This window comes from Haliaeetus leucocephalus, unplaced genomic scaffold (assembly GCF_000737465.1).
Source record: "Haliaeetus leucocephalus isolate CR32 unplaced genomic scaffold, Haliaeetus_leucocephalus-4.0 Scaffold880, whole genome shotgun sequence".
Taxonomy (NCBI): domain Eukaryota; kingdom Metazoa; phylum Chordata; class Aves; order Accipitriformes; family Accipitridae; genus Haliaeetus; species Haliaeetus leucocephalus.
Window position 1 is genome coordinate 405,933 of NW_010973316.1, and position 26,565 is coordinate 432,497.

Sequence of the window (26,565 nt, forward strand, 5' to 3'; positions counted from 1 at the left end):
ATCACCTACACTCCTTTTACTCGTCTCAAACATACCCTTTTAAAGTAATAGTCTGAAGATTCAGCACACAATGTTATTGCACTGTCTGTAAAAGAACACCGATACTAGTGGGAACATCGAGACATGTTCTGAGAAAGAATTGCTCATGTTCATAACTCACAGGAGATCACATACCCCTTACTTGCTAGCCCTGACAGTGTCCACTGCCATGAACTGTTCAAACCCCATTTCCACAAATGGAAGAGGTTAGATGAGTTTTCAGTATTAGCCTGAAGAGAAATTTCACAATGGAAGTTATTACCAGGTGGCTTAAGATTAGTTTTCTTTTCTCAAAAGCTTCAATACCATATGCAGCAGCCTGTCCCATTAACATACCTGGTTTACAGAGCTTGCCTTCTAGGATTCAGAAGGACTTCAATTACATCCTTTACTCCTTAAATAACCATTAGGGTAATTTAGTAGCTTAGTATAGTGAGCAGCTAAGTATTATTAAAAAAAAAAAAAAAGGCAATAAAGAGTCAATTAAATCCATGAAGCACTGTGGAGTGAATTAATCCCTAATTATTAGTATTAGGTAGCTGCATATAGAACAAGATTTTTCTCTGCTGATTACAGATTAGACCAAACTCAATAATAAAGGTCAGACATTGGAGTTACTCTACACTGTCTGAGATCAGATTCTTTCCAGCATATAAGGTGACTTCGACACATTTAAGCACCCCCGCCCTTCCTTCCCCTGGGCATTTTACTGAATGAACATTGTGTTCTAGGAGGCCATTTATTTAAAAACCTTTATTTTAGGCAAAATCAAACAGACATTTGAGATTACATAGAAATACAGTTTCCAATTGAATCACGTAATCTTTTCATTAAAAATGCACTGTTGTGTTGATTTAAGTATTTTTGTATCGATTGACCAGGTATGTAATATTTAACCATGCCATTTGCAGTCAACTATCATAAAAATCAGTAACGAAAAAGTTTTCTTAAAATGTGCAAATATTATCTTAGTGTTACCATTGATAATAAATGACCACTAAATAGATGCTCATTATGTAAAGCTTTTTAAAGTACAATAAAAATACAAATTCTATTTGTTAAAAAAGGCCATTGCTATGGCTACTAAACATCCTCATTATACAAATTCCAAAATACTATATGACAAACAAAATTATAAAGACTTTTCTTTATGAAACATATACTATTCTATTTGTTAGTGATTTTATATATATTTTTATATATATATATTTATATATAATACTCTATATGAATGTTGAACACAGAATAAGAGAGAGGAAGACTAATGTAATGTAGGACATTAAGGTCCCCATTCAGCAAGGTACCTGAGCATATGTCAAATTCAGCAAAGGAATAACCCCATTCATTTCAGTGGACTTCAAAGGTATATGCAGAAGTACTTTGTTGAACAAGGCATCAAGATATGCATGTGATAACAAATTTGCAAAATGCACTTTTGGTGTAAATTATAACCGTTAAGGACAAACCATAAGTATCACAAAAAGCTGTCATGAAAAAGGAAAGAAAATATAAAAAAAAAAAATTCTGAAATTTTGTTTTTTTCCACCTCTGTACGTTTTGAGGGGAAAATATTAGAGTTTTTAAAGTTTTTGAATTGATTTAAGGTGGAGTTTGGGCATCAAAACACTAATAATAGTAATTTTTCTAAGATAGGTTTAGGATGGAATTTTATTGCTTATGCTAAAGATTAATGTAGACTATGCACAGACAGGTTGGCATTCAACTCACTAGCAGCTGAAAATTTTGGTGTGCAGTTATTTCTGTAACATAAACAACCAGTGGGTGTGAAGGACTTACTAACATATATTGAATTCTTGCAGCAAGCTTCGAAATTATAGTAAGACATATAACATTAAAGCAAACAGTGAAAAAAATACTCAACAGAGCCTGACTATAAACACTCAGGTCTCGAATGTAATTTACAGAATTGAGGCCAGTAAACAGAGTGCCTGCTTATACACAAAGTTGCGTAAACTCCTAAGCAAATGCAAGACCATAATCTTCTTTTTAAGTTATGGTTATCATGTAATGAATTCCAAATTACATACTTTACAGTTCAGCTGTAAAATATCAAAACAAAGGGCAGTTAATTTGTTCATTCTGCAATTCAGCAGTTCTTCTATGCTCATTAAATGCTAATTAGCACACTAACAATTTGTTAGTTTCTAAAACATGAATTAAGGACCTAAAAATCTTCCAGATTTTATAAACTAATAACAAGATATATACAGCATAGTAACCATACACAGTAATGGAAATTAATTACATGGCATCCAGATTTACCTTTTAAGCATACATTAATGGTTAGTATTTGCTGCTTTTTCACTGCAATTTGAACTTTCTGTACTAGATATTTTACTGCTTGAATATTAAATAATGGCTTAAAAGCATAATTTCAAAATGCTGCCAGGTAAAGTATTATGTAAAAATCATGCTTGCACATCTGCAAACTGAGAGGTATGTGTGAGCTTTCTGAAGAACTTCTCCAGGTTAATAGTCATAAAGTGTAGTAAACTTGGGCCAAAATGTGAGAGAAAAACACAACAGTGTAATTTAACTCATATTTCATAAACAAATACAACTTTTTACATTTGTACAGGGAAAGACTGGCACTAAGTTGGATTTTTATAGAAGCAAACCTCGTAAGAGTTTACATGTTGAAAAAAGCAATTTTTGGCACATGAATATTTGTGAATACATGTTCAGAAAGAAAAAAAACCCCACTGCGTAGGAATTTCACATTTAGTTTCTTGGCATCAGCACCTGCTGTCTAGTGGGTCAAGACAAAATACTGTGCCTTCAAGGGTTAATCCCATTTTGAACCCCTCCTGCAATGAAACAAGACATAGTTAATAAAAAGGAAAGTGGTTTCTGGAGGATTAAGCTCGCTTTCTATACCGATCTAAATCTGAGCTTATCTTTAGGCAGATAAACCATAAGGATACTTCAGACACATTATTTGGTCAGCTGGTTTTTACTAAGTCTTAGTGGTTAACTTATAAAAGGATGTATCTTGTACAACAAAAGAAATACAGTATGTATATAAAATGAAGAAAATATTGTAGAATAAAAATATTGACTATTCATATACATAGGTTGACAGAAAACCAAACAAGCTTGACTTGCACCATGTTATTCCCTAGTAAAATTCAACATGATTTATAAGTAGGAAAGATTAGGGCTATATGAGCAAAGAGTTTATTATATTTACACTTTAAAGATTCAGGTAAGTCACGGACATTGTAACTAATACCCAGTGTCTCCTACATTCAGTGATCCTGTATCTTAGAAGCAGTACAACAAAAAGTATAGTACTCAACCACATCTCGGAGGTTTGTTCTGAATCGGTCCCTATGCAGTTCAATTGACAGGTGTATGCTTTACAGCCTACTGCCATCTGAGCTTCACTAAAAAGGCAAATAAAATCATACTTGCTCTATTGCAAATGAACAAACTGTGTATTTCAAAGGCATGTAACTCAGTGAAATAAAATACAATGGTCTTTAGAAAGTGCAAAGAATTTCTTTAAAAGTTTGGACCAAAATTCCTTTGTTTACTCACATTAGTTTGATTAGTGGAAACACAAAAATGATTATAAGCTAGGTGCTACCACCCCCTCTATTGAAAAGAAATTAATTCTACAAGTACCTGCATTTGGTTTACAAAAAGTACTTAGCTTGCACCAGTTCTAAAATAACAACAGCATTTTTAATACAGGGAAAGTGCTCTTGTTTCCATTTCTTTTTTTGCTTTAAAAGAAGCTGACTAATTGTGGCTTGTCCTTCAAGAGAAAAGCCACCTTTGAGTCAAGAAAATTTCAGTCTGTTAGGTGAAAGTACTATAAAGCTATAAGCAATTGGAAACAAGGGCTCTGAATAGAAATGCCATGAGAACGTCAAGTCCAGTGGCAGCTGTCACAATGTTCAGTTCCGTGTTGTCTTAACATACAGATCACTTAGAGAATGTTGATCATATCCTATGAAATCAATAATATGTGCTTTCATGAAGCAAACATCTTGTAAACAAAATAAATCTTTTTGTAAAGCAATCTGTATTGGGCTTAAGCATAAACTCAAGCCTTTTCTCATAATGCGCAGCAGTACCTCAAGAGCATACCTTCTGGTTTTAAAAGATAAAACCTAAGTCAAACAAGCTTAATTTCAAACAGATTTAAACCACAGGCTAGAATTTTAAAAACATATGAGTTTTTAATAACGCCACCAGCTACTGCCATTAGAAGAGTAATGCTGAGAAATAGAATAAACTTCCTGGCAATAGTGACTAAGTGATCTGAGATTTTCCAAGCAAAATTTGAATTTTTCTAAAGGCAGATCCATACCATGATAGCCAGTAGCAGCACTGTGGTGTAAACCTTCTCCAACAGCGCTACCCAGTTTGCCTTACCTGGGTGACATAGTGCTGCCAAAGCTCACTGGTGTATTTAACTCCCTCCCACCCCCCCCGTATTTTTCAAAGGGCTATCAGGAAGAGCATTCAATGCAAAAGATATTTCAAGCAAACAGTATCTGAAGTTCCAAGTCAAACACATCTTGTTATAAACAGACTTTGTTCACTTACCCAAAGGATGCTATTAATTGATGTAACTGCAGTCAAAGGAGGACTGCTTACACAGAAGGAGAATTCAGAGAATTAGCCCTACAGTCTAGCCTGTTAAATTGTAAACCCCACAGTTACATGTCTGAAATGCTAATCTTCTAAAGTATTTCAAGGCTGCTTCCAGTTTTGAGGTTGTAAAAGGGACTGTTTGTGCTTCAACCTGAGGATGCTTGATAGAGCTGCAATAGTAGAACAGCTGCAGCAACTGGTTTAACAAGGACAACCAGCTTCATGCTTAGCAGTCCAGAGAGCCCTTTCACCAAACACGCATCCCATTCACGTCCTGCATGCTCTTGTCTTTCTTCTATACATTTAAGCACCCTTTGCTGGTGTCTTATGTAGCTGCACTTTCAGTGCCCTTTTTCTGGCTAGCTAAGAGCAAATCAGATGATGCATTTTGGAAGCGCACATATCTCACTGCTATTATGTTGATTGTGTGGGGTTTTTTAATTTTTGTTTTAGTCCATACAAACTGATATTTTGTCACTTAGCTTGTGTTTGCTATGACTTTACTTTGAACTATTTCTACTACTTTCTTGAAGAACAGTGGTCTTCTTGACCCTTCCTTCTGCAACTTCACTCCAGACCTCTTTCCCCCCCATCTAGTCCTCCTCCTCTTTTAAGCTGTGATATTTTCCATTTAAAACAATCACATTTTCACGTATTTGCAATGTGACCAATGTTAATCCATTAAGAGATTGCTGCACTATATGTATCATAATTCTTTAAAAAGCCTTTTAACTTTATTACCATAATGAACTATTGTTTGTTCTAAAAGAAAATAGTGATGTGGTTGCCAGGTGCTGTTATCAGTTGCATACCTGAGAGCCTGGCTTCTATTACAGGCAAAACTGGTAAGGAAGTAAAACCTCCTACTACAGTGCCAGGAACCACAGTGTTAACACATGCATACTTTAAAATGGCTCATGCACATAGCTGTCTATAACAGGAACGTGACATTTCAATGTTCACCTGTTAAATCACACAAAACCCACTGTTGTCAAGTGTCAGATACTACAGTTACTAGTAGGCTTAAACTTTCATGCCAACCACAGGGTCAAAAAAGCCCAACAACATAAAGAAGACATCAAGGCAATCTAGACAGCCATCTGGGCATTCTTCAGATTTTAAAAGAATGTAAAATCCAGATTTTTTTTCTTCACGAATATTTAAGTGGAGGACAAGAAGTGTGTAAGAGTATAAATCAAAGCAAGCTGTATTGTCTCAACTGATATTCCCATTAAATTAAGCGCAGCCCTCAAAAGAAAAAAAATCAGAACACCCTCAATCCAGCAGACTCTTTGGCAAAGTGATTGCAATCAAATTGCCAGAAAGCATGGACTTCAGATCTCCCACAGCCATCTCCATTCCTAATCCCTCAAGTTTTGCACAGTAACTCCAAATTCTTAAATAATTTTTGGAATCTCCAAAACTATACTTTGGCAAATATAGGATATAATTAAAAAAAATTCCAATCAGCTGTAAGCAAGCAAGCTGTGGGAAGACAAGGTTTTAAAAAAGATTCTTCTTTACGTCCAAACACAGCTGAACTGTTATTAATGCAGATAATAAAGTATCCTATGCTGTAGTTCTCACAGCAATGCAGAACACCGTAAGCTTTACGTCCACTTTCAGGAATACAGTTTATATATACACCTGAACTGCATACATCTCTCAAGTCTTATGGCTCTTACTTGAATCTATGCCACTTCCAACTCTCCACACCAAAACCCAGCATTCGCAGCTGTAATAATAATGAAGTCAGTTGGAATGACCAAGCAGATTATAGATTATGATTTATCTTTTTTCTAATAAACTTGATTAATGTGTTAGGCAGAATATTTTTTCTTTAAAAATGACATACATAGTCAGCACTTCGTACACATTGCATACCATATACATAAAAAATGCATCATTAATATTAATACACATAGTTTAAAATATTTTGCCTTGTGAAATTCAGACATTTCAGCTTCTAATAACATGTGTTCCTAGCATAACACACTACCTGTTCATTAAAAAACATGTGTGCTATGGCTTCCTGTACTTTACAGGGTCAGGAAACAGTAGCTCCTCATGTGGTCAGAAAATCTCTCAAATCCGCTGATCTACAGAGAATACAGAAAAAGGCCAAGGTCTGGTACTGGACAAAAGTGGGAACAGGAAGGGCTATGAAGTGTGCATCTATATTGTGCCTTCTTTCTGTGTTCATATCCCCATGATGACAGCGTCATGTAACTATTTTACTTTGGAGGCGATTTAACACAAGGACTGAACATCTTAGTTACCCAGAAAAATAATGGTATTGTACTAAAGGATGATTGGTCACTTAAAGAGAGGAACAAACCTTGTTTTCACTAGAAAAGGTAACCCGAAAACAACCCCTCTTCCAAAACTCCCACTTTTTTTGCGTCTACATAGTAAGACATGAGCTATTCTGGTTTAAAACAGTAAATAGTGAAAGACAAAGAACTTCCATTTTATCAGAAGATAAATTTGCTAAAGTCAACCTTATGGCTCTGAGGTTAACTCACTTATCACTTCACGCTAACTTCACTCAATGAGCTTAAGTCAGCACAAACCCAATGAACCAATGATAAATTTACAGGTTTCTGAGAAGGTAATTTAGAGGGCTGAGTGTTAACTTATTTCAGATGGAAAGACGACAAGCCTACTGACTGCATCAGAGCACGCAGGGAGAATGGCTTGCAGCTCCTGGAAGCTTTATGATATTAACTACCCTGAGATTTTAATAAATTATAGCAGCTGTTGCTGGTACGATTCATGATCCAGGGAAACTTCCCCTCACTGCAAGATTTCTGGGAAAATAGACAGATTCGTGTTATTAATGTCCAGATACAGTCAAAATAGAGAAGATGAAAATATGTTTCAGCATAAGGGTGGGGGGAAACAGGAGGTTGGATAGTCATCAGAGAGAGGCCTGAGCTGTAAAAGTCACATCTCAGCACATGTTTGAGTTACGAGCTCTCCAAAGAGATCAACAGAGATTGGACTGAGAAATGGAATGGAAAGAGTTTAAGTGTGAAAGTTGGATCCTCACTAAAGTGTAAACATAAAAGTGTTCCCCTGGAGGTCAGGGAACTTTATCTGATCTCATTAGGTTCAGAATATCGGATGCAAAGGAAAGACACCCACTACTTCAGAGTTTATTCTCCAACGCCTCTTCTGCTGTGCTGTGCTTTTCTCTCCCACTTTGCTTATGCATCACCTTCGAACCCATGCATACGCTGTGACAGCTTTTCTGCAGACTAGGGCATGTTTGCCGAGGCATCTGACACAGCTCTATGCAAGAAATAGGAGCAGAGAGTCTAGACTGAGTTGGTCCAACCAGGCTGTCACTGAGGCAGCTTGCCACTCTGAGTGTAGGAGAAGCTGTATTTAATACCCTCTCAGATTAAGTTTGTATTCTGAACTATTAGATGTGTTTGCAAACAACCTACCTTTGTATATTTAATGGAATACATATTTACTGAAACTGAGGCTGTACTTTCATAATGTGAAGATAACAGATTCCTTCAATTTGCATTCCAGAGAAGGAAAGAAGCCTACATTTTTCTTTCATGTTTCTTAATGTTGGATTTCCCAGAGCACATTATATGTTCTGTGCTTTTACCTTTTGTAGCATCCATTTCACCCTCCCTCCTTATAGGCTGTGTATCTAACAAACGTTTACTTTTAGCACAGCTATGTTCTGCTCATTGCAAGTTTTTAAATGATTACTTCCAAATAAAAACGCATTCATAAATGTGATTGTACTGACACAAAAATCTATGTATCAAAGGTTTTGCTTAAACCATTTCACTAATGACAATCTGATAATGAAAACTAGTACACATGGAAAACAAACAGCAATGAAAATGAAGGCTTAGTATTAGCAGCTGGTAAGACAGAAGAAAGATAACTAAAATCAGCTGTCCCTACCTTCAAAATTGTAGGCCCCTAAAAATTAAAATAGCCCTGACTTAGAGTTGTATATATAAAATATAAATCTTAAAAGTTTATATATATATATGTATACACACATACATAAAAATAAAAAAACCAGACATGAACACATGCACACTTCAATTGTAAATGCTTTAAATACCGTTATTAAAATATGATATACCAACCATCGCTGACGCTAGGCACCCAGGAAAGCACAAGAAAATAAAAGAGAGATTAGGGAAAACATGTTTCAATCTGTATTTTGCACCAACCACCTAGTAAAATAACTGCACATAGCTTTTGCTTTGGCCAAAGTTAGAATACTATTTTTTTTTCACATTCTGTCAGCTTTACACTTGTTCTCAACTGGATTATACACGAATAAGTTTTGAGCCTACATAAAGACCCACTAATTAATTTTCAGTGGAAATATCAGGGTATGCTAAGACTGATATGCTAGACTCTCTACTTGTGAGATCAGTTTATAAAGCATACAGAAAATTTGGAAAAAATACAACCTGTATGTGCAGGGGGCAATACCCGACCAATGGAATATTCTTTGCAACAGCACATAGTAATGCCATGACCTTTGGGGGTTTTGTTATTGGTTGTTTGTCTGCTTTTTTAGGTCAAGAAAGTACAAACAATTATATGAGTTTTTCATTTTGAGACTTCAAAAATATTTGATAAAGATTTCTACTGTTCCATTCACTTACGTTTTATGAGGTGATAGCACTCTGCAGCCTTACATGCTAACAGCTAAAAATTTTGTCAAAACATTACCTGTAATAACAACTCTTAGTGTGTGACAGTTAGATATTTTCACAGGATTCCTCCTAGTAGCCACAGATGCTACAGCATACTTTTTCCTAAAATGGGCTACAGACAACGGAAACATTGATATATGTCAATGGGAGATGCTAAAAGATTTGTTTTTTTGTGCCAAGGGGCTTGGTAATAGCATTATAGCATTCACAAAACACAAGCATTTTTACTGGAATTGCAAAGAAGCCAGTTTTGGCTTTTAGCTGCTATCTGAAATCATATGGGCCAGAGTACAAGTGAGCAAGAATCTAAATTTCTTCACAGTGAGTGGCATTTGCCTGTGGCACCATCCTAAACTGACATAGAAAATAAAGTTTCACAATGAACAGGAAATAAAAATTTTACTCAGGAAAATTAAATGTTATTTAAATCTTATTTCAGCCACTTTGAAATGTTTCTGCTGCTCTTCAGGCAGAAGAGAGGAACTGCAGGAGGCTGAGAGCTAGCTCTCCTGGACTTTGTGGGTGCTTGAGATATAAAAGGGCTGGAAACCCTGGGAACACTTTCTGCTGAGGATCCTAGAAATTCAAGTTCCCAGTATTTCCAGCCTTCCATTTTGCTGGCAGGCTGCTGAAAAAACAAACAGATAAGCAAGCTGGAAACAGATAAGCAGTCTGGAAAGTCTGACTGAAGACAGTGATTTATTCCAAAACTTGAAGGCGTTCTCCTAGAATTGCCTCAAAATTGGGTCAATAACTGAACAGATACTGTTGAGTGTTTCAGAATCGACAAACGTCTTCTGATAAAAACACATCAGTTTAGAATTCTTGAATCAATTCTCAATAGTTTAATTGTCCAAGAGTGCCATAGTCAAACACAACTATTTTTAAAAGCAGCAGAAAATTGCCATGGCCCCCTAAGCACATACTTTGCCTATGCCAATGCTATGAAAAACCAGACTGATGGTCCTGAGGGAAAAATGAAGGTATACTGGGATGGCGGTGATTGCTGGAACTGAGGACTAACAAGATCAGTGTATCTGTAGGGCTCTCACTTCCGCTCTCTCTTTCAGCTCTCTCAGTCCCTTCCCAGGCAGGAGTAGCAGTATTCATTTTGATTACACTGCTGAGAAACCCTAAATTAGTGCAGGTGTCCATATTAATACCATGTAAGGATCTTCAGTCAAATTCAAACTCCAACTCAAAGACCTTGAGATATACTTGCAAAAGGAATAGTCAGAAATAGGGGTTTTTCTGTATATTTGCGAGTGCAGTCTGGAATACGTTTTCAGAATACTGTAAACATGTATTACAAGAATAGTCATAAAGCCATAGAAAACTGCATAATTGATAACTCAGTAGTTACCTGCATCTCATCTAGTTTGGACTGAATGTCTGGAGGGAAATCTCCTGCTCCACAGCTAAAAGGGTCAAAAGGTTCTGCTCCAAAAAGGTCTCTCTCTGGAACAACAGAAAAGTGAGTCACCAAGAGAAAAGGTATGGGCTACAACAATAGCACTTTGAAAAAGTCAGCTTACATCTCCTTACAAGCTGAATAATAGCGCCTCCAGATATGCAACTGAATAACCCCAACTTTTACAATTTGAAAGCCAGGTCTTGATTAGTTTTCCAAAGTTTAATACTCAAGTATTTCTCCAAGAACACCATGAACTTCTGTTTAAGCCTCTATTTAGCTGTCATTAATGCTTGTCCCTTCTAGAGGAATTTTAGGGATCTGATGAGAAAAAATTGCAATTTGAAGAGGGCATCTCCTACTGAAGTGCACTCTGGAATTAATGTGTAGGAGTTTCATAAGTGAGGGAACAACTGGACATCAGTTGTCAAATGTCATCTTAACATTATGTCAGAAACATATTCTTGCAAACAAATTAGACTTCATATCCCCTGCCTGCCAATTCTCACCATCAGGTTAAAGACATCTTGGTAAGGACAAGCAACTACTCTTACTCGTGGAAGGTAAGGCCTTCATTTGATAGAGTTCCTCAATGAACAGCTGGTAGTAACTAAAACTAATTGTCAGAATTTTAAAATCTTGGATAAGATCAAGTCAAGAAAGAAAGAATGAAAAAAGCATAGGACCATGACAGGTCACTTACCCTAAAATTCCACTAAATCTGGATCCATAAATAGAATGATTGCAAATTTCTCTCTTCAGATGCAATACTGTTTCTCACTTTTTCTTAACTGTAGTATGCTTTCTAGTGGTCACAGGTTTTGTTTGTTTGTTTGTTTCTTTTTTGTCTGGACAAGAAGAAACACCTCCAAGAGACTTCTTTTTGTTGTTGTTATTAGAACAGTGTAATGCTAGTTCTTCACAACTGACAGCCCAAATATTTTGGGTTGGGTTTTCTGGGGTTTGGGGTTTTTTTCCTTCTCAGTAGCAGGATTTTTTTTTTCCTCTACGTATAACGGTGTCATCTATACAGTCTTTTTCTATCCCACACTGGGTTGAACTAAAGCAGTAAGAAAATCATTTTGCTAACCCAACCACATTGATTGCAAAATTTACAGAACCAAGTTAATACTGTCTTGTCATCAGTGGAGATAAAATTAAAACCATATCCTATGTCCTAACTTTCATGGTTGTCCAGCAAGAAACCTGGTAAGCATACTACCAACCTTAAAACAATGTTAACTTAAAAGCATGAGAGTAAAAGAGGCCATTAGTATCTTTCAAATGACTAGCTAGTTTTCTGGTTAAGCACAAAATATTACCCGTAACATCCAAGATATGGAAGCTGACAACTGACTACTTGACACAAAATCCATGTTGCAGTGTTACCAGTCATGTTATCAGTGCTGAAGCACAGGCATATAGCTAAACAGATGTCTTTATTTTGGCATCCCTGGAGTCAGAATTTTAGACCTGTACTTGTATAGGCTCTTCAACATTTATTACGCATATCAGTCTCCACGGGTTTTGACCCATGGGATCAATTAGGTGTTATCAGGCTGCACAACAGGCATTTTAAATAATTAGCAGCTACTAGCATTCACTCCCATAATAAAGTACAGAAACAAGCAGGAACTCGATTAATTACATATTTCAAAAACTGTGGCTAAACAGCTACAAACTGTCACATGGGACCCGGAGATGGCCCAGATCAGAGCGCATTATTCCAAAAGCCCACTTGAGCCAAAAAAAAATCTAGTCTTTCCTGGCAGAGGCAGACCACCTGCATGCGAAAGAGACTTTAGCTAGGATAATCTAATGTAAAAATTAGGATCTACCTCATCCCTTGCCTCTTTCACAGCCAAAATGGGTCTGCTCCAGTATAACCAGTGTCCTTACATGCTCCGATGCTCCTATCAAGTAACCTTCAGATGTGTAGGAGCTTTGACTTTCCATCTAACCTTGACTGGGCAAAAAGTGATTATGCTTTTTGCTCTTTGTAAGTTTGTTCATTATGTAAGTCCATTTTTTTTCTTTTTCTCCCCACTCAGGTTCTTTTTACCCTTAAAAGGAGCTGACAGTTTTCTGTGTGGTCGGACAGCTAAAAGCAGCCAATTTCAACACCAAGGCTTAGCAAACATTCAAGGAATGTATTTAGAAAAAAAAGGTAAAGAACACAACTCTTGCATTTCTTAGTACTGAAATATGACTTATTATTTTTGAAAGCAAGTATTTTGTACACTATTATGGATATTATCTCATTCATGCCTTATTATTGGTCTTTTATTAATGACAGCACTTCTGAACTCATTAGCAGGAGAATGGCAGAAGCTTTAGCTCCTTTAATGTCACCTGCCTTCAGGTGAAGGATTACTTCATTTATATTGTTAATCAAGGCAGACTTTAAAATTAACCAGAGTGTAACTTATTCCAAGTGACAGAGCTAATAAACCCTGTACGGAATCAAATTCAAAATAGAGAAGTATTTCCTAGCTAAGTTTCTATGAAAAATAATTATTTTGGGAACTATATCTATTATAACTTCCTAACCATTTCAGTAAACCAGCTGAAAAAGTCCATAGTACAACTGCTTTTCTGCATTTAAAATTCCTGTGTTATATGAGAGTGTGTTATTTGGCTTTTCTGCTGCATTTTGCATCCTAATCTTCTTTACCTTAGCTATCATCCAGGCACAGACTTATGCTGATATATGCTTTCCCCAGATGTCCTGGAGCAGCTGTGATGACAAACAAAAATTAATCACACTGAAGACAAGGACCCAAGAAAGTACTTGGAATAAGCTGAGGTAGTGAAGTCCAGGAAGCCTTTCCCTTAGCTGCAGGCTGCTCCATTTTTTTTTTCTTTTGGAATTATTACAGCATAAAAAAAAATGGTTCCACCATTATTCTGACAACATACTCTTAAATATCTCTGGAAAGATAGCATCTCAGAGCAGATTTCTACATCTGCCAGTTGTGACCTTGGATTGTTCAAGAGGCATTTAAGTAAACGTTGAACAATTTGATGAAGACTGTTCCTCTCCAGGTCTTTTCTAAGATATAACAATAAGGCTGTGCCAACAGGAAACACATAAATTAATTACTCCTTTAATTAATTAAAATTAATAAGTTAATGCTGTCCTTTAAGATAACTTACGAGAACGTTTGCAATCCTTTACCCCACAAGGAAGCAGCAGCATGGTCTTTAACACTGCATTTTTGGTTGTGCTTACTATGCATTGGTCAATTGTTCAAAGCTATCACTATACTGGGCTGCAATGTTTATGTTTAGCCTGCAAGCTGGTTACTGCAAACATAGTGTTAAAAGAATTATTTCTCAGCAAGATTTTGAGTAGAAATACAATTCTGGAAAGGGCTTTTGTTTTTGAAAGAATCACTTCTTTGCAAGTATTACCTAAAGAGACACCGCATACTTGTCCAATCTACAACTTCCTGTCCAAAAATCATGGAATTGTCTCCTTTAAAATAGGTAAAACCAATCTATTTGCTATCACTGATAGACCCAGTAGTGAGCAGACATTTACTGAGAAACCATATTGGTATACTGCTGAGAAAGAACTCAAAATTTCAAGAATCTTCTCCCTTTTTTAAAGCTTAAATGCTTTGGAGATAACTGCCTTACCGAGAAAAGGTCAGTGTTGCACTCTTCTAGTGTTAGAATGCTGGGTTTCTTGAACTACATGCTGTGAACTAGTCAATGCAAAAGGTATAATTTACAACCCCCCAATTTTTGCTGGGGAAACTACCCTAAGGAGAGCTGGCAAGCAAAACTCTAACTCTAGGCACTTCTCTTTATGAAAAGCTGAACTGTCATCCTGGTGCTAATTACCATCTGTGAAGCTCTTGGTCTTAGAAGGATCCAAAGTGCTTGGTATTGTTACCAGTTTCCTGCAAATGAGACCTGTCTTTCCTGTGCGGTGTTATTCTTGGGTAATTTGTCAAACTGGCCAGTTGATGAGTAAGATGAACTTTGGCTTTTAAAAGCAAATTTTGCTTGAGCAGCACAAGTGCCATCCCTAGGTAACAGGCAGATGAACCTGAGACAAATGAAGCAACTGAGGTTGACAGTAGCAAATAGATGGTGCACCCTTATCTTTCTCCTTGTTTACTACTGAACGTGATAAAGGTGAAAGTTATAAAAATTATAAAATCCAACAAAATCACCCTGTAAGTTCATCAAAAGGGATGGGTAAAAAACACTCAAGTGCAGTGACAAAGAAAGTAGAGATAAGAACATGAAAAGATTTCCCTCAGGAAATGGGAGACTCCAAGCATCGGCTCCTCTTGGTTGCCACCTATCTGACTTGTATTAGAGAGAGAAATACCAGCTTGCTTGTACTGGCAGTAATAACATCATATAAAACAACATATTATTGTACATTATTATAGTAATGTAACATTACACAGCTTGAATGAGGTTCTTACGGGATCTGAACTTTCTCATCTATAGACAGTAAGTCCTTGTCTGATTATATAATATTCCTCTTCTGTTTCAAATTACACTTTTGAAATACACCAAAATGTGTTAATAGCTGATGAATGCAACAATTTTCAACATTTAAAGTACCATGACGTACACTGAAAGAGGAGGGATCAAAAGTATAAAGACTATGAGATACTTCTGTAATCTCTCTCTGAAGCATGGCACAGAGAATTAACAGACACTGACTGCCACGTCTCTGAACTACATCACCTTAATTTAATGCAAATGAATGAAGTGCAGAAGAAACAACTATTTTCAACAGTACATATCACCGAATAAGCAACTTATTCATAGTATTTTCTATATTACAAAACCCACTGATTAAACAACTATGAAACTTACATAGCTGGAATTCTCAAGACCACTCAGCATTGAGTGCTGACTGCTACAAGATTTCTAGCCACACTTTCAACGGAACCAAAGTGGGACAGTAGCTAAAAAACCCCATCTCTTCTTATAATTCAATCAAGTTATTATTTTTGAAGCTGGATATTCACATTGAGATCAACTTTATGGCATTGTCTGTAGTTTCAGAAGAAAAAATTTGAAAAAACAAAATGAGTTCTTGGAGGGGGTGTCTTTGAAATATTTTTTTATTGTTCTTTACAAAGCCATAAAAATTCTCTTAATATAACAGTTCTAATATTCTATTAGAATATTCTAATATTCCTTAAAGGTATTTAATAATAGTTAATATTAACTATTCCTAATAGAATAGTTTTAAATTCTGTTAATATACTCTTTGAGAAACCCATAGAAATTCATCTAAATTAATTAAAAATCTTCTCTAAAAAAGAACAGATTTTTTTTTTTATTGAATCAATAGCCTCGACATCTACTTTCTCTTTAGAGGGTGACAGTCATTCTGAGCAATGGAACCGAAAGGTGCGCAGGATATGGTATCGGGGAAGACATTCACTGACAATGCATTTTTATAATTGTGCACAGCTCTCATTCATACCTGAAAATTCTACATACTAGCAGCATTCCCCAAAACAGGCAGAAACTCTTCAAATGTGGTTTTACATGGTGGCAGGCAATAACATTAATGTTCCTTATCCATACTAAAATAGACATCAGAAATAGAAGATACTACGCACAGACTGATATTTCTACAACCTCTACCATTGCTTGTGTATGCTCCACTCCCCTCTCCCCCAAGGGATTTCCAAAGCTCTTAAAAATACTTTGTGGTCTCCTAAAAGATTTCCAGTGAAGCCATGAACTTCACCCCAGCTGCTTTCAAGCCTTTGGAAAATAAAATTGCTATTGTTAATCATCTTTTGAAGATCTTTTAGGAGTGGTTCACAGATCTGGAAAGGTTCATCAACTATAACTGAAAAATAAAGCTGTAGATGATATAAAAAGTAGTACTAAAAAAAGCATTCCAAGACAGTCTACATCTTGAGGAATTTCTTCAGCTCTCTGTTCTGCATATCATCACCATACTTACTCCACCTGCTGTCTTCCCCAGAAATGTAGGCTTTAGATGCTACAACTGTGGCTTGACAAGGAAAGAACTAACAGAAGTAAAAGTATTTCTTGAAGGAAGTACAAAAAAGATACTGTAAAAGAAAAGCCAAGTTAAAATCCCCAACCAAACTCCTTCAAACTGTTTATTTAATAGTTTCAAGCAAGTAAATAAATTCATTTATAATGTAACTTGGCACAACATCAATGACTTTGGGAAGATGGTGAAATTAAATGGCATTATTGAATGTGATTTACAAAAACTGTATTTGGCTTTTCATGCAAAATGTACGTAAATCGTTAAAGATGCTTTATTAAAAAAAGATATAATGTAAGCAAAAACTAGGTCAGTTGTTACAAAACTTACTGATCTCTGTAGATCTACTGGGTACTGGAGGAGGCTGTGTACCATTGCGAGTAGGTGTTGATGACTGAGGGGATATGGGAGAAAAGGGAACCATATCAAAGATGTCAGTAGAGGGTGATTTAGGTGTCACACTGCCTGCCTACAATAAGGACAATAAACATTAGGGCAATATTTCACATGATAAAGATCACAATACTGAATTCTTCAGCATGCAGGTAAGAGCCACATATTCAAAAAAGTTAAAAATAACCATCAGCATGCAAAAAACAGCTCCTGACACCAAGCAAATGGCATTTGCAGTTCAGAGTCTGAGACATGCTAAAACTCTCCAATACCTAAGCAGCATTGTAACTTTTCCATTTTCAGTCCACCCGGTACAGCCAGAAACGTATCACAGTTAAACCTGAAAAAGCTGGTGACAAGCAGTTCTCTATTGCAGATGTATGAATACAGATGTTCAAAAGACCCATTTAAGGTAATACTGCAACAACAATATGCTATGCTCTGGAGTGCGCAGAACAAGTAGCTAAAATTAAAAGATACAATCCCAGTATTTCTTGGTTACTAGTTCCTTCCTTACATGATCACTTATTTGACAACCTAAAAAACCTGGTGCATTCAAAGCTTCAAATGCGTTTTTTCATAAGAAACAACCTAGACATGCAATACACTGAATATTAATATCCAACATAAACCTCTCATCCTTGAATATGAAACAGAAGAGTTTTCATTAGTAAGGCCCAGGAATTTGGAAGTTTTCAAAAAAATACTGGATAAGCAATGAAATCCCAAACCCAACAATTACCATGGTTCTACAGCCATATTTATTTTTGAGTGATTCATTCCTCCTGCCATCAGTCGACTACTTCACGGACACAAATGAGGCACAGTCAAGTCAGAATAAACTGAACATTAAAGACAGATGATGAAATAGATGAAAACTGAGGTTGACAAGCCAAAGGCAGAATATATATGCAAAACTAGTTTGCATGTTAATGTTATGACTTAGACAATACAACCCCCCCTACATTCTGTGTATTAGAAAGACTATACAGCCAGGCACAGGGAAAGGCTGCTACTTTTAAGTAAGATTCAATTTGACCAATATATGCTCATGAAAATTTTTTAAGCACAAGTTAAATTAGTCACATGGATCCTTTTCTTCAGAATACATTAATACAACAACCTGGCAAGCAGGTGGTCTTTAGCACTCCTGGTCCATGAATTGCATGGACCTAAATCTTATTTTGGAATGCTACTTTCTTTAGTGCCTCTGCTGCAGCAACCAAAGCTGCCCTCTGACGGCACACGCCACAGATTTCTAAGCCATGTCTATAGGTAGCCCTGAACTACCTGTGTTTCCCTCTGCAGGCTGCAGTGGCTGCTGAGAAGGAAAGGATATTGATCCACAGTCTTCCAGTGAATACACTGCTTAAAGAGAAAACTAGACTCTGAAATCCTACGTTTCCTATTTCTTAGAAGTTTTGAATTTGTATTTTAAATTTGGATTAAGTGAGATCTAGAACTGTTCAATATCTCAAAAACCCTGGGATATTTGTACCTAGGTATACTGAAGTATACCAAGAAAAAAAAAAATCCATATTTAACATGCTGCCTTTTTTTTTTGGTTATGTTTAAACAAAATATTCTCTCAGTCATGTTATTCCCTGGTAAGACCACAGCTGAATTAACTTCACAAAATAACTAATTTTTAAAATTTTTACACATACAGAACTCTTACTGTCCTCAACATGAGTTAGCATTGCAATTTCAAAGATCATCTGTTGTGAAGACATTTCAGTGCAGTGTTTAGACACAATAGGCTCTTATTACTATGTTCACGGACCTTGTATTAACCTCCTGGCACCTTTGTGCATACTCAAGAGAACCAGTATAATTTAAGTCAGGGAGATCACTGGATGTCATCTGCTCCCACTCAAAGCAGGGCAATGGATGTGCTTGACCCAAAGTAAACATATAATGAATCTCATATCCCTTTCCTCATACAAACAAAACTCCCTCTGATTGTCGATAGGTTTTTGTCTGCATCAGGAAGGTAGGATCAAGTTTAATGCATTAAGCGTATGCCATGTATTAACCTACATTTCCCATCAACGTTGATGGATAATCCTAGAATGCCTTGGAGACAGTAAATGCTGATGCAGATTCTCCTTATTTGCTAAGTGTTTATGGCTACCTAGAAGCTAGATAAATAAACAAACAGTATTTATGTTTAGTCTTAAATGAGTCTTTTAGGCAAAAAAAGCAAACCCAAACTTTACACTGTCATTTCCTGTCTATATGCTGTTTTGTTGAAGTTACTGGCCATTTTGATACTACTGATAAAGATAGTTTAAGTAAAACTATAATTTAGTTATTTTAAGAAATGTATATTTTGAATACATGAGCACAAGAAGCATTTTTATTTCGTGAACACATGCAGAAAGCCAGGATGTTTGCCAAATACAGCCAAATGTTACTTGCAAATGGAAGAGAAGTTGAGAGTATAAGCATATTGCTATGAAAAAGCAGGCAATATGCTCATTTCATATGTGAGAATAATTTTCAACCTTCATTTTGCACAGAGTTTTTATAAAGAATGCTAAAATGTATTTAATGGCTGATTGCTTTTCTATTAATTCATGGGGGGAAAGCCCTTGAAGTTGGACCTTAAGTATTGTTTGTTTTGCATAACTATTCTTAATAATAGCACAGAGGTAATTAATTAATGGACTAATTTAAACATGTTGGGAAAATAAGAACTTATGTTTTGGGGGTGGGAGAGAAAAATCTATGTAGAAGTAAATCTTCACAAATTCCATATTTTAAGAGCATCCCTAGAGAATGTGAGACACATCTGCTCTGTCCTTTAACCGCTGTACAAAATGCACATTTTTAATACAAGTTAATCACAACAGAGAACAAGGAAAGCCAAAAAAACTGAAAAAGCTTTTGCACAGCAGGATTACACGAGGTCTTGGGCAGCTGTATTCACTGGTTGGCTTTGGAAGACCACTTTTTGAAGGTGGTGGTATTAACAATCCAGATGGTAGTCTAGAGTCAGGAGAACTCCTAGGAGTAAGCGTAATGGAAGAGATATCTAAACAAGGAGGTGAATCCTCACTGTTACACCAGAAAAAAGTAGAGGGTCTTTGAAACATATGTTCATCATTATCACACTTTATGTGCAGCAGCTGAAAAGGAATCAGAGAAAGAGGAAACACTCTGAGGAACCGAACGTGGTAACGTCAGGGAAAGAATTGTCAGCAACTTGTTGTTCAGTGCTATAGTTACAAGATACAGAACTTGAAAGTATTGTAACCCAAAATCTAAAAATATACCACAGGAAGAGATAACCTAGTATTAAGTGGAATGAAGATGACTTGCTCCTTCACAAATACACCAAGTAAAATGAAGACAGGCGTCTTTCCAAAAGTGAGTGTGTCAGATGTACTGACAAATGTCTAAATCCACCAACATATCACCAATATCTCATATCTGCACATGTAAATTAGCAGGTAAGCACATATCTGGGGAGAAGAGTTACTCTGGTGGTTAAAGCACAGGACAGAATTTTCTTTCCCCGAACAAGGAAACATCTACCATTTACATCCCACCAATATTTAAAGAACATTTAATTATTTAACTAAAATCTTCTTAGAGTACAAGGTCTCGGTGTACAAATTTTAATGTTTACATTAATACTAGACTTTGTTTCATTTCCCTGTCTATAGAATTTGAGCACCTAAGTATTTATGGACAATAATACCCTTCTGCCATCTTTTCTGTGTGGATAAATAACTAATCGAACTTGGTATTTTCAGTAGGTATCTCAAAAGCTGAGACTCGTTATTGCAAAGCAAAGGAATCCTCATGTCCCTACAACAGCAGCACAGGATGCAGGTCAGAGTAAACCTTTGCTGCTGGGAAAATAAAAAAGTTGAGGATTGTAAGATTCTCTGATCTCTTAACAAATCCACAGAACAGCTTTGAAGAGAGACAAATTAGTAAAATCCACAGCAGAATACAGATGGTAGGAGCGTTCACCCAAGATGACAAAGTGGTAACTGCAAGGTTCTGGTCTGAATTAGGCAGACAAGGATCTGAAGCTAGCAGCCTCATATGACTGGGAAATATTTAACTGTATATTCCAGCAAGAGTCACTGTGTATCGAGAGCGAAGCTGAGGGCTTTGTGTGCTTTGATAAAAACCAAAATCCCTTTATTTTTTGCCGAAATTGGAAATATCTGCAATCCTGAAAGGTTTCAAAAGAAATGGATCTTCTCTAGGTGAAATTAGAAACAAAGAGCCTTTAGGACTGATCCTGGAAAGAAAAGCAAAAAGGAAATGTCTTTAAATATTTAAGAAACATGCCCAACCAATGTTTCTGTTGGGGCCAAGTTGTAATTCCTACCTCAAAATCTGAAGAAAACAGCTTTGGACAATTAAAGCTTCAGAGGAAAGATTCACCTCTAAATCTTAACAGAAGGGATTGAACTCTTGTACAGACAGTTCTTCTTGGCTAGAGCCAGGAGTTTATACACTGAGAAGGCAGGAATTGGGTCTGTGCTGTAGGCGTCTTGCCTAAAAAAATCCTCCGACTTGCCCAGGCTGAAGCAGTGGGAGATAGGCACAGCAAAAATTTTGAAGTTTGCTTTTACTCTTTTCACACAGTGTTACACAATCAATATGACAGGATTATTTCATTAGAAGTTTGCGTAACCCCAATAGAGCAGGATTTAATCAGTGATTTTAAATCTTTTTTTCAGAGTTATGTAGAAAACAGAACATTTCAAATCCTTTTAAACTGAGTCTTAGCTCCTTTCTTCACTTTCTTTACAGATGAGCCAGGTTAAGGGTACAGGTATCCAAATGTAGTAAAAATGCCATACTTATGAGAACACCAACAAACACCACAAAACTCTCAATTAAAAATTTGCAATTCATAAGAAAAAAAAAAAAAAAAGTTGTTTGCAATTGTAAAGAATTCATCCGTTTCCAAGCTGGAATTGTGAAACAGAGGGTTTGGAATGGTAATCAATAAAAATGAAAGCAAAAAATGACAAGACATAAAATTTTGCTTATTATTTCAAGATCATCACTAGACTACAGGTGGAAGACTTGCAATGCTACCTTGTAATTACTACCACATAATACCTGCCGCTATACATTTATATGGAAAAAATAGATCTCATAATAGTAAACACTGGAAGATACTAAATACAAACAGTCAAATTAAGGAAGCAAAATATTTCCCTGAAATGCAAAACAGTGAAGGATGAGTAGTTTCCATAAGCAAGCATGTATATAACATGAAAAATCATACAGAAACCAGCCACAGGCATATAGGATTTAAAGCAGCAAAACTATAAGGATGATGAACACATATCAAATCCAGGCAATGAAAGGTTTCAATACAAAACCAGAATATACACTATTTGTATCATTCAAGCCCTGAACATTGAGCAGTCATATTTCTTCCTATTTACCTGAAAAGCAATAATCTTAGGACATTTCACACCATATAAGGTGTCAAGCTTTACATGACAGTTTTGGGAACATGTCTTGTCAATAATGAATTTTCACTAGTAATTCCTCATTTGCAGGGCAGTACAGAAGCCCACCAGTGGGCGCTGTGACCTGTGCTGTGAGCGCTGTTCCACGTGTTGCATCCCATGACCCAGAAAGACCTGTGAGGCTGCTTACAGCCTTACATATTCAAGCAGCCCACAGACAGGACAGGTACAGCAGGTAAGTGTATTCAACAATGGAAAATAATAATTGGAAGGTCACAAAGATAAGGATTGCACAGAAGGCTTTTAAAATGTAGGAAATATCACCAGATTCAGAAAATGCAGGAGGAGAAAGGAACAGACCCTTACTGTAAAGAATACAACCTAAAAAGGGTATAACTTCTGAAACTTAATACTCTTACACCAAATCATAAAGGAAGAAAATATAGTAAAAATATATTAAATTGCCATTATATGTGGCAATTGTATTTTGTCTGAGCTTCCCACTGCGGAACACCGAACATGTAGTATTGGTCAGGTTGATATATTACTTTCCAATTCCGGCCCCATTTCATCAATGCAAGAAAACAACATGAAATCATTCTTAATGAAATTAACATGCTAGTTCAGTGGACTTGGTCTCCAGTATCATTAGATGTTATTATGTGCCTGTCAAAAGATTTATTTTTGCCTCATTCTACTTAGCATGATGCTGAAGATGCGCTGTTTGGCTGCATCATACTGGAAAATGTAGCATGATTGAGTTTTTGTTAATCAAGAAATCTTTTCAAAATTGTTTGTTTTTACTAGGTGTCTCAAGACATTGATTGCAATCTCTGTGTCATAGCCCCATAGGAATCACGTAAGTGTATTAATGAATAAGAAAATGTTTTTCTTCCTTAGAACGTTCGAGTTGGTAATATACATGACAGTCACAGTGGATGACTGCAGTGAATGTCATAGGGAACTGTGAGTGACCTGAAGTGGAAATTATGCAGTTAGTTTACAAAACCACTGATTACAAGCTACCTGAGATTTGGGACTACTAAGGATATATTAATTTACTAATTCATAAAATACTGTATAAGCATTAGCAGTTTCATTAATTAACTGCTACATCTTCGATTCATTTAGTACTTTTTCATTAACATGAAATCTGACATACGCAATTTCAAATTTATTTTTTTAACATCACAAACATAATAGAATCTTAAACCCTCATGAAGAAGTGCTCACTTAACTGAATACAGGGTATTATAAAATTGAAAAAGCAGAAGATAGGCGAATAAAAAAAATGTGCATTTTCCCACTTGGCAGTCTTAATGGAAACATGAATTAAGTGATATAGCTAAACATATTCCAAAACTGTTTTCTGAAATATGCATACAGTTCCAATGTCTATCCTGGGGTTTTCTCATGATGTGTTAAAGCTTTTTAATGAGAGTAGTAAGTGCAGGTGGCCTATGCTTCTAGGTCACAATTAAAGATCTTTAAAAAAAGGTCTAATCAATCAGTATCTTTAACGCTCCATTTAAAAATGGTGGGTTTTTGCAACACTGCCATGATAGGAATACTTATTACGTGCTGCTACTTTGACAATACTTACGGTCAATGGAAGAACACTGTTCCTTTTGGGCCTGTTTCTCCCAATACCTTTTCCTGCTGCCTTTCAATTCTGCTTCCCTCATATTTCATCATCTTCTCTTTTAAGTTATTTTCCTGAATATTTCTGTTTTCTTCTATCTAACCTCATAGTCATGCAGTCGTCACAGTTTCCTTCTCTGCCTTAAACATGTTGCTCAAAGAGAAAAACCTTTAAGGCATGCCTGATAAACTTCAGCCAAGCCCCAACAGATTAAAAATCTCTTATCTTAACAGAGGTTCCTCAGTGGACTACAATGGTTTACTGTTCAGTCCACTATAAAAACTGAGGGTGCTAACTGTATCTAACTGCTAACCCACAAAGGCTGTGTGTACAGCTAACCCAGGCTGCTTTAGGTTACACTAGCAATATAAATAGCAAAAACAGACATCATGTGAAATATCATTCCCAGGGATGCACTGATCTTTGGAGGTTGGATTTATACATAGCAGTAGCATCCAAAGTCTTATTGTGATACAAACTTGAGCAATGTCATCATAAGCAAACAACAGAATGAAAATCAGATTGTCCTCATAAAATCAAGACCAAATGCAAAAAAGACCAGTGACTAATGTATTGCCAAGCCACTAAAACAGATGAAAAGTAAACAGCACAGATATAAAAGTAATGGAAACTTTAGCTGTACATGCAAGGGAGCGAGAGACAAAAGAAACATCCCATGCCAACATTTCCCACAGCACATGTAAGTGCAGCTATAAAGGCAAACTACTCTAAGGAAACTCCTAGTTTGGTATAGTATGTCCTTGACAAATCCATTCAGGAAATGGAAAAAAGTGACAGTTTCTATTGCATAACACTTCTGCATTGGCAAATATAGACATTTTAGGGACTAACTTTTTAAACTTTTAGCAAGACTAGCGTACTTAAAAACATCGACCCAAAATAGAAAAAATGACTAGCCAGTTTAGTATTTACTGAATGTGCTGAACAAATTTAAATAGTTACAATATCCTGAGAGAAAAAGTGCGCAGAAGATTGGTAATTTGATGTTCCACTTTCACAATATATTTTATGCAAAAGTAATTGATTATACAACCTAGTTTTCTTTTTTTCATTTCCAAGTATGATCTCATTGCTTTTAATGGCTTCTTTTATAGGTTCAGAAAGAAATTTTATCTTTCCCATACAGTTTACGAACTGATAGAAAAAGCACCTAAATTAGATTGATGTTGATTTGGCCATATGGCTAGATTTAGAACAGCCACAGAAAAATTTTGATAGTGATACTAATAACCAAGCAACACGATAATTTTGACAGCAAATGTATCCTTCAAAAGCAGAAGCCTACTGCTGTCAATGCTGTGCACCCACTTACACATTGCAAAAATGTAAACGGTATGTAATTGCACTATTCATGGATATCGTTTACACCCATCTCAGTCTGCCAGTATTTTAAAATGAGTCCTCAAATAAACCCTTACGTGGGCTGCTAAAAATCTGCAATATAAGCAAGAAGAATCAGGAAGGCAGTTTTATATTAGATTTCCCTTTGTATTTCCCAAACAAGCCTATAACTTGCACTACTTATGAACTGGAGAGAGAAAAGTCATCCCTAATTAGTTTTATTATTATTATTTTCAATTTTAATGTGAGTAGATTTTTCTTAAATAGAGCAATTGAGGGCTCTCAACAAACCCCCTAATACTCCAATTCATTATTACTGCCTAAAAAAGAATTTAATTAAAACAATTAGTAACTGGTGTTTCAGATGGAAAAATATTCTCTCATATGTGAAATTAACCAATCATCCAAAATATTTTTAATTCTGTGCTGAAAATGAAGCTTCAGCTTACAATTCATAGACTCATAGAATCATTTAGGTTGGAAAAGACCTTTGAGACCATCGAGTCCAACCATTATCCATGCCCACTAAACCATGTTATGGAGTACCCCATCTACATGCTTTTTGAATACCTCCAGCGATGGTGACTCAACCACTTCCCTCGGCAGCTTAATTCTAATGTCTGACAACCCTTTCAGTAAAGAAATTTTTCCTAATATCCAATCTAAATCTCCCTTGCCACAGCTTGAGGCCATTTCCTCTCATCCTATCTCCAGCCACCTGACAGAAGAGACCAGCACCCACCTCACTACAACCCCCCTTCAGGTAGTTGTAGAGAGCGATAAGGTCTCCCCTCAGCCTCCTCTTCTCCAGACTAAACAGCCCCAGTTCCCTCAGCCGCTCCTCATAATAAGTCTTGTGCTCCAGGCCCCTCACCAACTTGGTTGCCCTTCTCTGAATACGCTCCAGCACCTCAATGTCTTTC

General features: G+C 36.3%; 1 protein-coding gene across 2 annotated transcripts in view; it reads right to left on the reverse strand.

The window, feature by feature from the left end:
• Positions 1–2,795: 2,795 nt before the first annotated feature.
• Positions 2,796–26,565, reverse strand: part of GULP1 (GULP, engulfment adaptor PTB domain containing 1) — a 71,254-nt gene continuing 47,484 nt past the window's right edge. Inside the window, exons 7-9 of one of the 2 annotated variants that reach the window (XM_010583221.1) lie at positions 17,123–17,261; positions 10,735–10,829; positions 2,796–2,867 (exon numbers count right to left, since the gene is read on the reverse strand). In XM_010583221.1, coding sequence (XP_010581523.1) covers positions 2,796–2,867; positions 10,735–10,829; positions 17,123–17,261 — 306 coding nt within the window. Of the gene's footprint in view, positions 2,868–10,734; positions 10,830–17,122; positions 17,262–19,836; positions 20,317–26,565 lie in introns of those variants that run through there. The other variant, XM_010583222.1, reaches the window with a different exon arrangement.